This window comes from Dasypus novemcinctus, chromosome 21 (assembly GCF_030445035.2).
Source record: "Dasypus novemcinctus isolate mDasNov1 chromosome 21, mDasNov1.1.hap2, whole genome shotgun sequence".
In the NCBI taxonomy this organism is placed as follows: domain Eukaryota; kingdom Metazoa; phylum Chordata; class Mammalia; order Cingulata; family Dasypodidae; genus Dasypus; species Dasypus novemcinctus.
In genome coordinates this window covers 64433208-64449526 of record NC_080693.1, presented here as the reverse complement: position 1 = coordinate 64449526, position 16319 = coordinate 64433208, and the positions used below count along the sequence as shown (strand labels likewise).

The 16319-nt window shown below is 41.3% G+C and overlaps 2 protein-coding genes across 2 annotated transcripts in view; both read left to right on the top strand.

Moving 5' to 3' along the window:
- The first annotated feature begins 87 nt into the window (after positions 1-87).
- Positions 88-1167, top strand: LOC131275060 (putative uncharacterized protein FLJ43944). The gene has a single exon (XM_058284425.1). The coding sequence runs from the start codon at positions 88-90 to the stop codon at positions 1165-1167; it is 1080 nt and encodes a 359-aa protein (XP_058140408.1).
- A 2313-nt stretch (positions 1168-3480) lies between these two features.
- LOC101432116 (leucine-rich repeat-containing protein 37A-like) overlaps positions 3481-16319 on the top strand; it is a 47937-nt gene continuing 35098 nt past the window's right edge. The window contains exons 1-2 of the mRNA XM_058284415.2: positions 3481-3614; positions 7217-7288. Of these exons, the coding sequence (XP_058140398.1) occupies positions 3481-3614; positions 7217-7288 (206 nt within the window). The remainder of the gene's footprint in view (positions 3615-7216; positions 7289-16319) is intronic.

The following is a 16319-nucleotide window of genomic DNA, read 5'->3' as shown; positions in this document are numbered from 1 at the left end:
AGCCCTTCTTCAGGCCAGCCAGAGTCCCCATTTCAGCCACCACTGGCCCCTAATGAGGTTGCAGCTCACCCTGCAGTGCATGATGAGATGACAGTTTACCCTCCAGGTCTGCATCAGCCTCAGCATGTAAACTTGCCCCATGTTACAGTTAAGCCTGTGGATCTGATACTTACGACAACTCCTGAACCCACCACAGAGGTTGTATCACCCATGGCCCAGCAGGAAGCACCAGCTCAGCCACCAGAGCCTCCGAAGGAGAGTGAACCTTCTCCAGTACAACAAGTGGCCCCAGGTTACCCTCCAGAGCCCCCTGAGACAGTAGAACCACCTACAGTACAACAGGTGACACCAGCTCAGTCCCCAGTTCCCCTCAAGGAAGGTGAATTTTTGCCTGCCAAGCAAGAGGCTCAAACCTCACCACTGGAGCCCACTAAGGAAGAGGAACCTTTTCCAAACCAACAGGAGTCTCAGGCTCAGCTTCCAACACCCCCTAAGCAAGTTGAACCATCTCCAACCCAGCAGGAGTCTTCAGTTTATGCTCCAGAGCCCACTGAAGTTGAAAGTTCTCCAGCCCAGGTTGAGACTCCAACTCAACCTCCAGAGCCTCATGAGGTGGAAATGTTACCTCCAGGTCACATTCAAGCTCAGCATCCAGTATTCTCCAATGTCACAGTTAAACCAGTGGATCTGCAACTTACCATAACACCAGCTCAGTCTCCAGAGCCCCCTGAGGAGTTTGAGCCATCTCCAGTCCAGCAGGTAGTACCAGCTCAGTCTCTGGAGCTGCCTAAGGAGATGGCACCTTCCCCAACTCAGCAGGTCCCTCAGGAGTCTCAGGATCACTCCCCAGAGCCACAAAAGGATCAGGTGGTGACTCTTCAGCCTCCTGGCCAGGATGAAGCTCAACATTCAAACTTACCGAGTGTCACCCTTAAACCTGTGGATCTGCAGGTTACAATAACTCCAGAGCCTATTGAGGAAGGTGGGCCTTCTCCAGTCCAACATGTGACTCCACCTGTTCCTCCAGAGCTCACTGAGGTGGAAAACCTTCCGCAACCCAGCAGGAGTCTCTATCTCTGCCTACAGAAATGTCCACAGAGATTGGACCTTCTCCAGTCCAGCAGGAGTCTCCAGTTCAGTTTCCAGAGCCTGCTACACACAGTATAGCTCAAGGCCCAGTGCATCAAGAGGTGACAATTTCACCTCAAAGTCAGGATGAGGCTCAGCATCCAGTCACAGTTAAACCTGTGGCTCTGGAGCTTACCATAATTCCTGAGCCTGCTAAAGAGATTGAATTTTCTCCAGTTCAGCAAATTGCCCCTGCTCAGACTCCAGAACCCCTGAAGGAGAATAAAACTTCTCTGGTCCAGCAGAAAACCTCAGCTCCATTTCCAGAGCCCCCTAAGGAAGTAGAACCTTCTCCAGTCCTGCAGGAGGCCCCAGGTCACCTTCCAGAGCCCTCTGAGAAAGAGGAACCCTTTCCTGTCCAACAGTTGACCTCGGCTCAGCCTGCAGAGCCTTCTAAGGAGGTGGTATCTTCTCCAATTCAGCAGGAGACCCCAGCTCAGCCTTCAGAGATTCCACAGAATGCGGAATCTTCTTCGTTCCAGCAGGTAACCCTAGCACCTCCTGCATATCCTCCTGAGGAAGCTGTAACTTCAGAACCCACTAAGGAGGCTGGATACTCTACAGCCCCACAGAAAACTACAGTTCCTTCTTCAGAGCTTCCTGAGATGACTCCTCCACCTTCAGACCAGGTTCAATTTCAGCATCCAAACCTGACAGAAGTCACACTCAAACCTGTGGATTTGGAGCTTTCCATAACTCCAGAGACCAGTAAAGCAGTTAAATATTCTACAACCCTGCCCAAAACTACAGTTTCTTCTCCAAAGCCCCCTGAAGTGGCCCTTCCACCTTCAGATCAGGTTCAAGCTCAGCATCCAAACCTGACAGAAGTCACACTCAAACCTGTGGATTTGGAGCTTTCCATAACTCCAGAGACCAGTAAAGCAGTTGAATATTCTACAACCCTGCACAAAACTATAGTTTCTTCTCCAAAGCCCCCTGAGGTGACCCCTCCACCTTCAGACCAGCTTCAGGCTCAGCATGCAAACCTGACAGGAGTCACAGTTAAACATGTTGACCTGGAGCTTCCTGTAACTCCAGAACCCACTATGGAGGTTGCACCTTCTCCAACCAAGCAGGAGTCCCAAACTCAGCCTCTAGGACTTCCTAAGGAGACAGAAGCTCAACCTCCAGCTTTTCAGGAGCAGACAGTTCTGCCTACAAGTAAGGAGCAAGCTCAGCAATCAAGCTTGTCCAGTGTCACAGTTCAGCCTTTGGATCTGAAGCTTACCGTAAATCCAGAACCTACTACGGAAATTGAACATTCTACTGCCCTGGAGAAGACTACAGCTCCTCCAACACACCTTCAGGTGACATTTCCACCTTCAGATGAGATTCAGGTTCAGAATCCAAACCTGACTACAGTCACAGTTAAACCTGTGGATCTGCAACTTACCATAATTCCAGAACACAATACAGAGGTTGAACCTTCTCCAACCAAGCAGGAATCTTCAACTCAGCCTCCTGAGTCTCCTCAGGTGGTTATACCTCAACTTCCAATATATCACGAGGTTACAGTTCCACCTCCAGGTCAAAATCAATCTCAGCATTCAAATTTGCCCAATGTCACTGTTAAATCTGTGGACCTGGAGGTCACCATAACTTCGGAACCCACAAGTACAACTTCTTCTCCAGAGCTCCCTCAGGTTGCCCCTCCACTTCTAGATCTGATTCAGGCTCAGCATCCAAACCTGACAGAAGTCACTGTTAAACCTGGGAATCTGGAGCTTACCATAACTCCAGAACCCAATATGGAGGCTCAACCTACTCCAACCAAGCAGGATCAAGTTCAGCATTCAAACCCACACTTGCCCAGTGTCACACTTAAACCGAAGGACCTGGAGGTCACTGTAACTCCAAAACCCATAATGGAGGTTGAACATTCCACTTCCCTGCCTGGGGTAGAACTTCCTCCTCCAAACCAGGTTCAGACTCTGCATCCAAACCCGACTATAGTTCAACCTTTGGATATAGAGCATTCCATAACTCAGCACCCAAGGTCATCAGAAGCAGATACCGTCCCTCCATCTACTCTATATTCATCGGTGCATTCTACAAATTACCCCCCAGAACAGGCACGGACAGGTTTGCCTGTGCAACAGGAACAGAATTTTGTGCAAATTACTCCCCGAACAGGCAAGGAGAGGTTCACCTGTGCAACAGGAACAGACTTTTGCTGCAAATTACCCCCCAGAACAAGCAAGGACAGGTTTACCTGTGCAACAGGAACAGACTGTTGCTGCAAATTACCCTCCAGATCAGGCACAGATGGGTTTAACTGTGCAAAAGCCACAGTCTCCCACCCCAAAAAAGGCGTATATGGGTTTAACTGGGCAACGGGGACAGAACGTCACCATGACCATCAACATATGCAAGCTCTGTACCTGCAAAGATGAGACACTGGACTGTTATGGCTTGAGCCTACAGCAGAGGCTCCACAGAATCCCTGTGCTAGACCCCAGCACCTACAACGGCACCTTCACCATCTTGTAAGAATTGCCTTTCTTCTTCTGGCCTCTACATTCTGCCTCTTAAGCACACACAGCAGCCTCTTCAAGGTTTTCTTGGGCCTGCTTCATCTCCCCAACATACATTGGCTTACTGTCTATTTTTATCTTTTCTTTGCCTCTCTCCTTCTCACTATTGTGCCCCTTTGTCCAGCCTTGCAGTTGTGATTGCCTTTGTTCTTTTCCCTTACCCATATTATTTAGCCCCATCATTTCATGCCTTAATCTCTGCTCTACTCCCCTTTTTGCTCCATTCTCTTACAGAAGCATGTCCCTTTCCCCACCTCATTGCTGATGATACAACAAAGTGGTTAAGAGCAGAAATTCTGAAGTCAGGCTGCCTGGGTTTGAACCCAGCTCTGTCATTTATCAGCTTTGTAACCCTGGGCAAGTTATTTAACTCTGTGATGCAGTTTCCTTAGCTGCAAAATGGAGGTCATAGTAGTTACTATCTCATAGGATCATTACATGATTTAAATGAGTTAATACATGTAATACATCACATACCTAACATATATGTGAATGTTAGCTATTATAAATATTCAATCACTCAGTAATGCTCAAACCTTGTCTTTGTCCCTGACTTTCTATATATAGCACCTGTTAGTGCCCAACCTAGGGCTAGGTACTGTGGGAGCCACAGAAGCATAAGACATTGTCTCTGGAACCTGACAATGACAGGTGAGAAGAAAGGGAATATGCATAAAAAGGGAAGTGATATACTAAAAGAGATGCAGACCATAGGTGCTGTAATTCACCAAAATCTGTCATCACCACAGTGTGCAGGTCTAATAAAACCCTGCATGTACAAGATGAAACCTTAGCTTGGGCTTAAAGAGTGGCTACATTTGTAAACAGAAAACTAGGGAGTATAACTAGGCTAAGGCTGAAGGGATGATCAGAATTTAATAGACTAATCTGGCTGCAGTGTTGGGTTAGGAAGCAATGAAAGATAAGATTATGAAAAATATTGATTATCAGCTATAGGGGTTTGAATGTTATGCTACAAGATGTGTAGAACTATTGAATGTTTCAAGTAAGAGAAATTATTAAAATAGGAAGATTATTTTAAAATCGATATATAGAGCAATCTAGAGAGAAGAAATCTTGAATTGGGAGACCAAGCAGAAAGTTCTAGCAAAAGCTAAGGGTAAATGAGAAGGGGATGGATCAAAGTGGTTGTGATAGGAATGAAAAGAAACTATAAAGCAGTACTATAAAGGGAGAATGGGCAGGGTTTGGTGATTGACTCTAGGAGTTGGGGACAGGGTAAACAGGAAGAAGAAAAATCAAATATGAAACAAAACAAAACAAAACAAATATGACTCCAGGGATGATTAGGAGAATGATCATGAATCAGCAGATGGAAATATCGCTGTCAGGAAGGACAGCCAGTTTGAGGGACATGAGTTCAGCTTTTGGGCTTCTTTTATAGGTGAGCATAAAGCAACAAGAAGGTTCCTGATTGAGTGCAAATGTCCACTGGGCAGATGGGCAGAGAAGTGCGGTCGGTACGGCCTGTCCAGTGGACAACGGGGCAGGAGAGGCCTAGGCTCCTGCGGGGGCTCGCAGGCGTGGAGGGCGCGCGGCGGAGAAACCACCACGGAGACGAGGTGAGCACGCAGGTCTAATTTATTAAGGGAAGTACATGTGTTTATATAGGGTTATGGGGGAGTGAGCAGGGGACTGATTGGCTGTGGCCAAAGGGGGATTGGATTGGCGGTGGCGAGCAGTTGGTGGGGGGAAGAGGCAGATTCTAGGTTGGTGAAGGGGCGGCACCGGCGGGAAAGGGGGACGGGGCTGGGAGTGATTGGTAGGGACTAGTTCCTTGCCTTTTATGGTGTGGCTTGTGCTGCGGCTTGACAGTGCGGGAGGGGGGATGTGAGCGTAGGCAGCTTCTGCTGGCTATCAGCAAGCCGGTGTCAGTTGCCTGGGTGGGGCCGAGGGCAGTGCGCCCTTTCCATGGCTGAGGGCAGTTCACCCGTTCCAGCCGCCCTACACCCGAGTGGTGGGCTGCGCATATCCCCCACTGGGCGCGGCTATGCTTGCCAGCCAGACTTCAGCCTGCCTCACCTCAGACAAGTGTCTGTTTTGACTTACTTCTCTCTTTTTTAAAAAATTTTTTGAAATATATCACTCATATGTAAACAATGTATAATAATTGTGAACTTACAAACCAAACATATATAACATAACATCTTTCTTTCTTTCTTTCTTTCTTTCTTTCTTTCTTTCTTTCTTTCTTTCTTTCTTTCTTTCTTTCTTTCTTTCTTTCTTTCTTTCTTTCTTTCTTTCTTTCTTTCTTTTCTTTCTCTCCCTCTCTCTCTCTCCCTCCTCCCCTTCCCCCTCCCCGCCCGCCCTGCTTGTCTCTTGTTTGTTCTCTGTATCTATTTGCTGTGTCTTCTTCTTTGTCTACTTCTGTTGTTGTCAGTGGCACGGGAATTTGTGTTTCTTTTTGTTGCGTCACATTATTGTGTCTGCTCTCTGTGTGTGTGGCACCGTTCTTGGGCAGGCTGCACTTTTTTTTGCGCTGGGCGGCTCTCCTTATAGGCGCACTCCTTGCATGTGGGGCTCCCCTACGCCAGGGACACCCCTGCATGCACGACACTCCTTGCACACATCAGCACTGTGCATGGGCCAACTCCACACGGGTCAAGGAGGCCCGGGGTTTGAACCGCGGACCTCCCATGTGGTAGACGGACACCCTAACCACTGGGCCAAGTCCTCTTCCCACCATGACTTCTTTCTGACATCCCAGAAACAGTGTATCACTGTTTTGATTTGATGAACTCAGTAGATAAGCTGTTGCTGAGGGAAGAGAACAGAGCTAAAGGTCAAGATTCAAACTCCTCCATGGAGTTAGTGGTCACAATTGAACCTCGGACATTTAAACGTCTCTTCAACACGTGTCATTCATAGATACAGTCCCACTGCATTAAAAAAAAAAAAAAAAAGCGATAACTATATGGGATAAGTGAAAGTGAAAGTTCCTCTGCCCCTTCTTCCCATTTCCACCTTCCTCCATACCACATGTAAGATGACTCGTGTTAACATTTTGCTGTGTGTCCTTCCTACAGATCTTTTTCCTTTGCATTGACATACATATATGTATTCTTAGGTACTTTTTCCCCTGATTAGGTAATTCTTTACTCCTTGCTCAATGATTTGCACTGTCTCTGAGCAATATGTCTAAGAGATCTTTATGCATCAATATATAATATCTGTAATTTCTAATTGCCCTTGCTATCCCAACACATGTAAAAGTGTGAACAGTGGGCACTTAGCCAAAGTTTTGGAGTTTCCTGGCATGTGGTTTCTTTATACTTATTTGTTGATAATGACAAAGGAGAAGAAATTGGACTAATAGGAAGTTCAGTTTCTGAGATTGCCCTATCATTTGTGCCACTGATCCCATAGTATTTCTTTATTAATTGTGCAAATTTGGAAGCTGACCACTGTAGAAATTGGAAAGCTGGTGTTTTCTGCTTTTAAGATATTTCCCATGAGGTTGCCATGATTCTTTACACTTAGTCTTTTCATTCTTTTCCTACTTATTCAAGGATATGAAATGTGTTTCTTCACAGAAATTTCCGAGGAAACTCTATTTCTTACATTGATGAAAATGTATGGAAGGGATATCCCTGGGTTGAGAAACTGTGAGTATATTCTCTCCAAATCTGACTACAGAAAACTAACTGCATTGTAAGACCCTTCTTGGTCCAGAATTTTGAGGTCAATACCTCTGAGAAAAGGTATTTTCCCTCCTCTATATCCAAAATCAACCTCTACTGATTGCAACTTATGGTTATTTTACAAATATATATGGTAGAACATCTTCAAAATAAGAAAGAGGCCATTTAAATTTGTGTTTCGTTTTACAAGTAATAGATGATTATATTCTCAATGTATACAAGTGAAATAACAGATATAGTAGAAATTCTTCTCAGTTCTTAATCCCCCACCCCTGAAATACTGTTACTCTGAGTTTGGTTTGTGTCTTTCCAGACCTTCTTTCATGCATTTGCCTACATACATATTTACAATCGGTTCATTATGCAGTCTTTTCTCTTCCCTGTATAAACTGTACCATCCTGCAACTTGTTTCTTTCACTTCCTGATGTCTTAGATTTCTTTCCTTTCCAGGATATAGAGAGTTACCCCATTCATTTAAATTCCTGCATAGTATTCCATAGTATCGATGTATCACAGTTCATTTAATGATTACTGTATTGACGGATGTTTAGACTGTGTCCAGTAGCCTTATTACATGCATTGCTGCAATGAACATCCTTTACGTACTTCTTTGTGAACATGGGAAGGTGTTTCTGGAGAATAGGTACCCAGAAATGAAATTGTTGGGTGAAGACTAGGTAAATATAAAAATTTAGTTGCTCTCCAATAAAACGTCCCAACATACACTCCAATCATCAGGACATGGCAGCATTCATTTCCCCACTCTTCACCACCTTATGGTCTCCATCCTTTTCCTGACCTGATGGGTTAATAAAAGTGATACCATCTGAATCAGTATTCTCATAATTATGAGTTTAAATATCTTTAAATGTATATTTTACTTTCATCTTTATTGCCATAACATAACACAACATAACATTTCCTTTTTTAGGCACATTCAAATATACAATTCAGTGGTGTTGATTATATTCATAATGTTGTGCTATACTATCGCCACCATCCATTACCAAAACTTCTCCATTATCCCATATAGAACCTCTGTACCCATTAAGCATGAAGTCCCTGTTCTCCACCTCCATGCCTACCCCTTGTACCCTGAAATCTACTTCTGTCACTATGAATTCGCATGCTATAGTTATTTCATGTCAGTGAGATCATACAATATTTGTCCTTTTGTGTCTGGCTTATTTCACTCAGCATGCTGCCTTCAAGGTTCATTCTTGGTGTAGCATATATCAGAACATCCTTTGTTTTTCAGCTGCATGACATTCCATTGTAAGCTGATAACACATTTTGTTTATCCACTCATTCATTGATGAACACTTGGACTGCTTTAAACTTAAGGCTCTTGTGATTAATGCAGCTATGACCATCAGTATACGGATTCTTTCCAAGTCCCTGCTTTCAAATCTTTGGGGTATATACCTAGAAATGGGATTGCCAGGTCATATGGAAATTTTGTACTTAATTTTCTGAGAAACTGCCAAACTGTTTTCCACAGAGACAGCACTATTTTACATTCCCACCAACAATGCTCAAGCATTCCTCTTTCTCTGAATCTCTGCCAAAACTTGTTGTTTTCCATTTTTTAAAAAATAATAGGCATACAAGTGGGTGTGAAGTGGTACCTTGTAATTTGGATTTGCATTTCCCTAATGGATAATGATGTGGAGCTTCTTTTCATGTGCTTTTTGACCACCTGTATATCTTCTTTTGAGAAATGTCTATTTAAGCCCTTGGTCCTTTTTTTAAAATTGGGTTATTTGTCTTTTTCTTATTGCGTTGTAAAAGGTTTTTTCATATATGCTGGATAGTAAACCCTTATCAGATATATAATTTCCAAATATTTTCTCCCTTTCTGGAAGTTGTCTTTTCACTTGTCCTTTGATGCACCAAAGTTTATAAATTTCATGAATTCCAATTTATTTATTTTTTTCTTTTGTTGCTCATACTTTCAGTGTAAAGTCTAAGAATCCATTACCCAACACAAAGTCCTCAAGATATTCCTCTGTTTCTTCTAGGACTTTCATGGTTTTAGTTCTTTTATGTAGGTCTTTGATATATTTTGAGTTAATTTTTGGATATGGTGTAAAGGTCCACTTTCATTCTTTTGCAAGTGGATCTCCAGTGATCCCAGAACCTTTTGCTGAAGAGACCATTCTTTCCCCATTGAGTGAACTTGGCATCCTTGTCAAAAATGCATGAGTCACCATGAGTAGAAAGGCAACCAATTTGACAGCAAATAGCTGAGATCCCTCCTTAATATGGGAAAGGAGGAGGAGGAAAGGCCTTAAAAAGGTCTACCCTGGGGCCCCACATTGTGTGTTTCTTGCCTGGAGCATGCCTGCACCCATGTCTTGTGTGTGTACTTTCCCTTTCTCTCATTTTTCAATTAAAAAACACCAATGACTCATAGATGTGAGGGTTTATTTCTGAACTCTCAGTTCTTTTCCAGTGGTCTATATGCCTGTCTTTATGCCAGTACCACACTGTTCTGATTACTGTAGCTTTGTATTAAGTTCTGCTATCAGGAAGTATGGGTACTCCAACTTTGTTCTTCTTTTTGAAAGTAGCAACCTTTGGCTTCATTGAGCCTTTCTGTTATTTGTCTACTCTTTATTTCATATCTCTCCATTCAGATGTTCACGATTTACTTCCTTCTGCTCGGTTTGGGTTTTGTTTGCCTTCTTTTCCAGCATTCACAGCTATAAATTTCCCTCTGAATACTGCCTTTATTGCAGTCCATAAGTTTGGGTATGTTTGTTTTCCTTTTCACTTGTCTCTAGAGATTTCCTAATTGCCCTGGTGATTTCTTTTTTGACCCGTTGGTCAAGAGTATATTAATTTCTGCATATTTGTGAATTTTCCTATTCCCTCTCTGTAATTGATCTCTAGGTTTATTCCATTGTGGTTGGAGTAGATACTCTGTATGATTTCAGTATTTTGATTTATTAAGACTTGTTTTGTGACCTAACAAATGATCTATCCTAGAGAAGGATCCATATGCTCTCGAGAAGAACGTGTATTCTGCTGTTGTTCCCTGAAGTGTTCTATGTGTATGTGTCTGTTAGAGCTCATTGGTTTATAGTATCACTCAAGTCTTCTATTTATTTCCTTATTGATCTTCTCTCTAGATGTTCTATCCATTATCGAAAGTGGTGTATTGAGTTATACTATTAATGTGGAACCTTCTAATTCTCCCTTCAAAACTATCAATATTGCATCATGTATTTTGGATCTCTGCTGTTAGGTGCATATATGTTTCAAATTGTTATATCTTCATGATAAATTGACCCTTTTATTAATATATAGTGTCCTTCTTTGTCTCTTTTAACTTAAAGTCTATTTTGCCTAGTATTAGTATAGACACACTAGCTCTCTTTTAGTTACCATTACATGGATTTTTTTTTTTTTTTTTGCCATCCTTTCACTTTTCAACTCTCATTTGTCTTTGAATTTAAGGTGTGTCTCTTATGAACAGCATATACTGGGGTCCAGCTTTTTTTATACCCATTCTTCCAGTCTCTGCCTTTTAGCTGGAGAATTTCACTCATTCATATTTAAAGTAACTACAGAGAATGCAGGTCTTTCTTCTGTCATTTTGCTATTTCATTTTTCTAAGTCTCATACATTTTTGTCCCTCAAGTCTTCCATTACTGCCTATTTTTGTATTTAATTGTTCTTTTGTAGTGACACATTTAGAGTCCCTTATTTCCTTTTGGATATATTTTTCAGATGTTTTTTGTGGTTGCTGTGGGCTTAAATTTAACATTTTATTCTATAAAATCTCGTTTATGGAATACCAACTTTGATAGCATACACAAACTATGTTCTTGTACCTCTCTGTCCCCCGTCTTTGTGTTGTTCTTGTCTTTATAAAGTATGTGACAAAGGTATAGATGCATCATTACTTTTTATGCATTTATATTTTAGAACCTGGAAGAAGTGAAAAGTTGAGTTACAAATCAAAAATAGTATTAGCATTTATAATTCCCCCTATATTTACTTTTATATTTACTTTTACCAGAGATCTTTATTTATTTATTTATTTTCAAATTTTACGGTCAGTTTATTAAGTTCAATGTTGAAAGTTATCAGAAGAGTGTTCTTCTGAAAATCATTTTTTCTTAGAATAAAAAAAAGGAAAATCAAAACTCTCTCAGCAGATGCTGTGGCAGTCAAGCATCTCTGCAGATAGGGACAGTTTATCAGTCAGTCGAGTCACTCTCTGGGTTGGCAGGATTAGAGTCTGGGTCATTTTCATCATCCTCCAGCTCCAAATCATCCATTTCCTGGAATAAAGATTCATCTACCTCCATGTTGTTTCCAGCATCCTCCAAGATATGGGACATGTCAAGATTATGACAGATGTTTCAGATACCTGCTTCCCCCTTAATTAATTTCTTCCTGCTTGTTCTTCTTTTATTCATTTCTTTTTTTAATTATTTAAAAATTTCCCCCTTTTTTAAAAATTAAAAAAAGGTTTTTATTATTTATTTCTCTCCCCCCCCCCCATTGTCGGCTCTCTTTGTCCTTTCCTTGTGTGTTCTTCTGTGTCTGCTTGCATTCTTATCAGATGGCACTGGGAATCTGTGTCTCTTTTTGTTGGGTTATCTTGCTGTATCAGCTCTCTGTGTGTGTGGCACTACTCCTGGTCAGGCTGTGCTTTTTTCACATTGGGTGGCTCTCCTTGCATGGTGCACTCCTTGCATGTGGTGCTCCCCAGCACGGGGGACACCCCTGCATGGCACAGCACTCCTTGCACGTGGCAGCTCTGCATGTGGGCCAGCTCACCACACAGGTCAGGAGGCCCTGGGTATAGAACTCTGGACCTCCTATATAGTAGGTGGACAATCTATCAGTTGAGCCACATCCGCTTCCCTCATTCATTTCTTTTTAAACTCTAAGAGCTCTGCATCATACTTGACCTTCCAACTTAAGAAATTCTCAATTGTGATAGGAGTGCCAAGAAATAATTGCTTTTCAGCTTCTTCTGCTTCTCTTTCTTTTTGTTTCTTTTCTTCTCTTCCAGTTTTTACTTGACCTACTATTTCATTTAATTTTTCTTGCACAGTAGACACTAAAGTAAAGATCTTACCATATTAAGATTTTCTTCTCCCCATCATGCTAATAATTTTAAAACATCTGTGACATCATTATTGTCTAGATTTTCCTGGGAGAATATTTCATAAAGGAGAGCTTAACCTGGGTGTTTTTCACTATATGTAAACTTCAGTGTAGTCTGGACAGTTAAGACACAATAGTTTGATGTGCATAACTTAAAATGTCAAGTATAGAGAAATCAACATATCTGGCGAATCAGTCCTTAATTTACAACGTGTCATTTAATAATAGCATCATTTTCTCCAGCCTTGGATGTCACAGTAATGATAAAGCTGGGTGGAATTTCTGATAATACTGTGAAGGAGTCGGGGTAGATGGACTCCAGAGCTTCCAGCTCATTGCACTGCTTCTTGCCATAATCTGTCATCATGACCCTCACCTCAGCCCATGGATTGCCCACACTGCGAGACGGCGCCGTACAGCCAAGACAGCAGCTGCGCCAGGAGCAGACCGCCACCCAGGAGGCTCTTTATTTCTTTTTGCAGCCTCTGTTTAGTGTTTAGTGTTCTTGACTTTCAACCTGAGGAACTCCCATTAGCATTGGTTGTAAGGCAAGCCTAGTGGTCATGACCTGTTTCAACTTTAGTTTATCTGGGAATGTCTTGATCTCTCCCTCATTTTTTTTAAGGAGGTACTGGGAATTGAACCCAGGACCTCATATATGGGAAGCAGGTGCTCAACCATTGAGCTACACCCACTCCCTCTCCTTCATTTTTGAAAGACATTTTCTCCAGATATAGAATTCTTGATTGGCAACTATTTTCTTTCAGCATTTTGAATGTCATTCCACTGCCTTCTTGCTTTCAAGAAGAGATGAGAAATTGTCACTTAATCTTATTGAGGCTTCCTTGTACTAATGTATTTCCTCTCTCTGCAGGATATTCTCTTTTTCTTTGGCATTTGATAATGTGTCTGGATGTGGATCTCTTTGAGTTTATCCTGTTGGGAGTTTGTGGAGCTTCTGGGATGTGTATATTCATTCCTTTAGTTAAGCTAGGGAAGTTTTCAGCCATTACTTCTTTGAATATTCTTTCTGCCCCTTTCTCTCTTGCTTCCCCTTCTGGGCCTTCTGTAATGTATTTATTGGTATGCTTGGTAGTGCCCCATGAATCTCTTAGGCTCTGTTCACTTTTCTTCATTCTTTTTGCTGCTTCTTCTTCAGACGAAATCACTTAAATTGTCTTATCTTCAAGTTCACTGATTCTTTCTTCCTACAGCTCCAATCTGCTGTTGAGCCCCTCTGGGAATTCTTTATATCAGTTAGTGGCTCTTCAGCTGTAGATTTGTTTGGTTCCTTTTTTATCATTTCTATCTCTTTATTGAAATTCTCTGTTGTGTCATTTATCTTTTTCCATATATGCTTTAGTTCCTTGTGTTTTAACTCTTTAAGCATATTTAAGACCACCTTTTTTGGAAGTGGCTGTGGCTCAATCAGTTGGGCTCCCATCTACCATATGGGAGGCCCTGGGTTTGCATCCCACAGCCTCCTTGTGAAGGCAAAGCTGGCCCATGTGCCTCAGAGAGCTGATGGTCCCTGTGCCATGGAGAGCTGATACAGCAAGATAACACAACAAAAAGGGAGACAAGCAGACACAGAAAAATGGGGAGCAAATGGACACAGAGAAAAAACAAAAACAAGCCACAAAGGAAGGGAAATAAACAAACAAACAAACAAATAAATCTTTTCTTTAAAAGAAAAAGACCACTTTTTAAAAGTCAGTCTCTGGTATGTCCAAAGTCTAGTCTTCTTCACTGATGGTTTCTGATGTTTTATCTTGTCCTTTGGATGAGCCATCATTCTTATTTCTTTATATGCATTTCACCCTCTTTTTGCACACTGTACATTTTAATATTTTAATGTGTTACCTCTAGAATTTAATCACTGAGGTGTCTGTTCCTTACGTTTGTATCCAGTTAGTGATATGACAGATTTTCTTGAATGCCAGGATCTAACAAGCATGAAAAACCAAAATACCTTTCAAAGTCTTTGCAGATTGGCTCTTTGCTGGCTGGTTCTCCTTCAGAGCTTAGTCCTTCTACAGGTGAACCTAAAGAACAAAGCAAGGCAAAAGCTTAGGGCCCTCTATGGTTTTTTCTGAGCATGTGTCTTGTCCTGGGTATGCACTCTTGGCCTTAGGAGTTCCCCCATTTACACAGATCTCAATGCCCCATTTTCTCCTTATGAAGTAGTCAATCCTCCTGGTTCTTGGCACTCTATTGTATGCTGTAAGACTGGTAATCCTTTGCACCAAAATGCTGCGATTTTATCATTTCTTACACTGATTATGCTGCCTGCAAGCTGCTTCAGTGTGTAGGACAAGTTCTGGTAAGGCAAGCCGGAGATGAGTGTCCTGGTTCAGTCCTTAGGCTGCCACCGGATATATTGATACAAACATACATGCACCCCAGTATATGCATAAGGATTACACAGCTTCCTTTGAAACCAGGACCAGAACCTGCACTGAGCGCACAGGCTGGCTCCACACAGTGCTGGGGAGGGAGCGTGAGGGAAGAGCTAATGATCGTGCCTTGAGGTTTTCCCACTGTTCTTAAGTTGCCTTTTTCTTGATTCAGTACTTGCCCAATTACTGCAACTCTTTAACTGATTTTCAGAGCTCTGAGAAAGATGGTTCTACCTGTTTTTGCTAGTTGTCTGAAGACTCTGTGGGGGTATGGAACTCTAGAGTGTCTCTCTCTCATCTTGGTGACATCAATCCTTCACCTTTAAATGTTTATTGACCATTTATATTTCTTCTATGAATTGTCCTTTGCCCATTTTACTGTTCAATTGTTTATCATTTTCTTATTGATTTGTAAGTCTGTTTAGACATACAGGTGATTTTGGAGAAATACATACATTCAAGATAATTAACAAGCATTTTTCATGATAATTTGTGTATCATACCATTAGTTCAACTTGAATAGATAAGTCACAAATGATTTTTGAATTAAAAATAAAATACCTAGGGAGCTGATGTAACTCATTTATGGAGCACTGCCTACCCACATATGAGGTCAATCCCCGGCCCAGTACCTAAAAAAAAAAAAAAAAAAGACCCAATAGCCATAGGAATCTAAAAGGATTTGTGACATCATTAAAATAGATACACTGTTAGTTTGATATACTAGTGATAAGGGAAGAAATGGTAGAACCTGACTGTTTATTTGGAAATTCTTAAAAACTACATATATTTTCTATTTCTCACTGAGAATATCCAGTTTGGAGATTTTATTTCCCAAACTTGTAATAAAAATTCAAATCATTTGGCACAAGAAGTAGGTAACATTAATATCCTCTGGGAAATGAAGAAGGGGTAGACTGAGAGACAGGGATGTGAAGGAAATTTTCAACTATCAGCTATGCACCTTTTGAATTTTGAATTATATGAATATATATTACATAGATTTTAAAAAGAAATTTAAAATTACTTTTTACAAATTATGTAGTTGGAAGTTTATACACTGTAACATGAGTTTGAAAAAGGTTTGCAAATTTCTGTCAACTTGAGATTTATACTTTTGAAGGCAGAGGTTCTTAACTTAGGGTCCATGGCTTCCTGGGGCAGGCTTTCTTAACTATTTTTTTGCCTTGTAACTCTTTGGTAATCTGCAGAAGCCTGTAGCTCTCTTCTTGGAATACTGTTTTTAAATGCATAGGATAAAATACATAGGAAAGCAAAGAAACCAATTAGATTGAAATACAGTTTCAAAATATTTTAAAAAATAAATTAGTAAAATGGTAATAGATATAGTTCTTATAACACATTAAATAACAATAGATACTGGTGGGTATAATGACTTATACTTTCAAATTAGTGGTGAGAACCAGTGATAAAAATTTTGAGATCTGCAACATATATAAGGTGATAT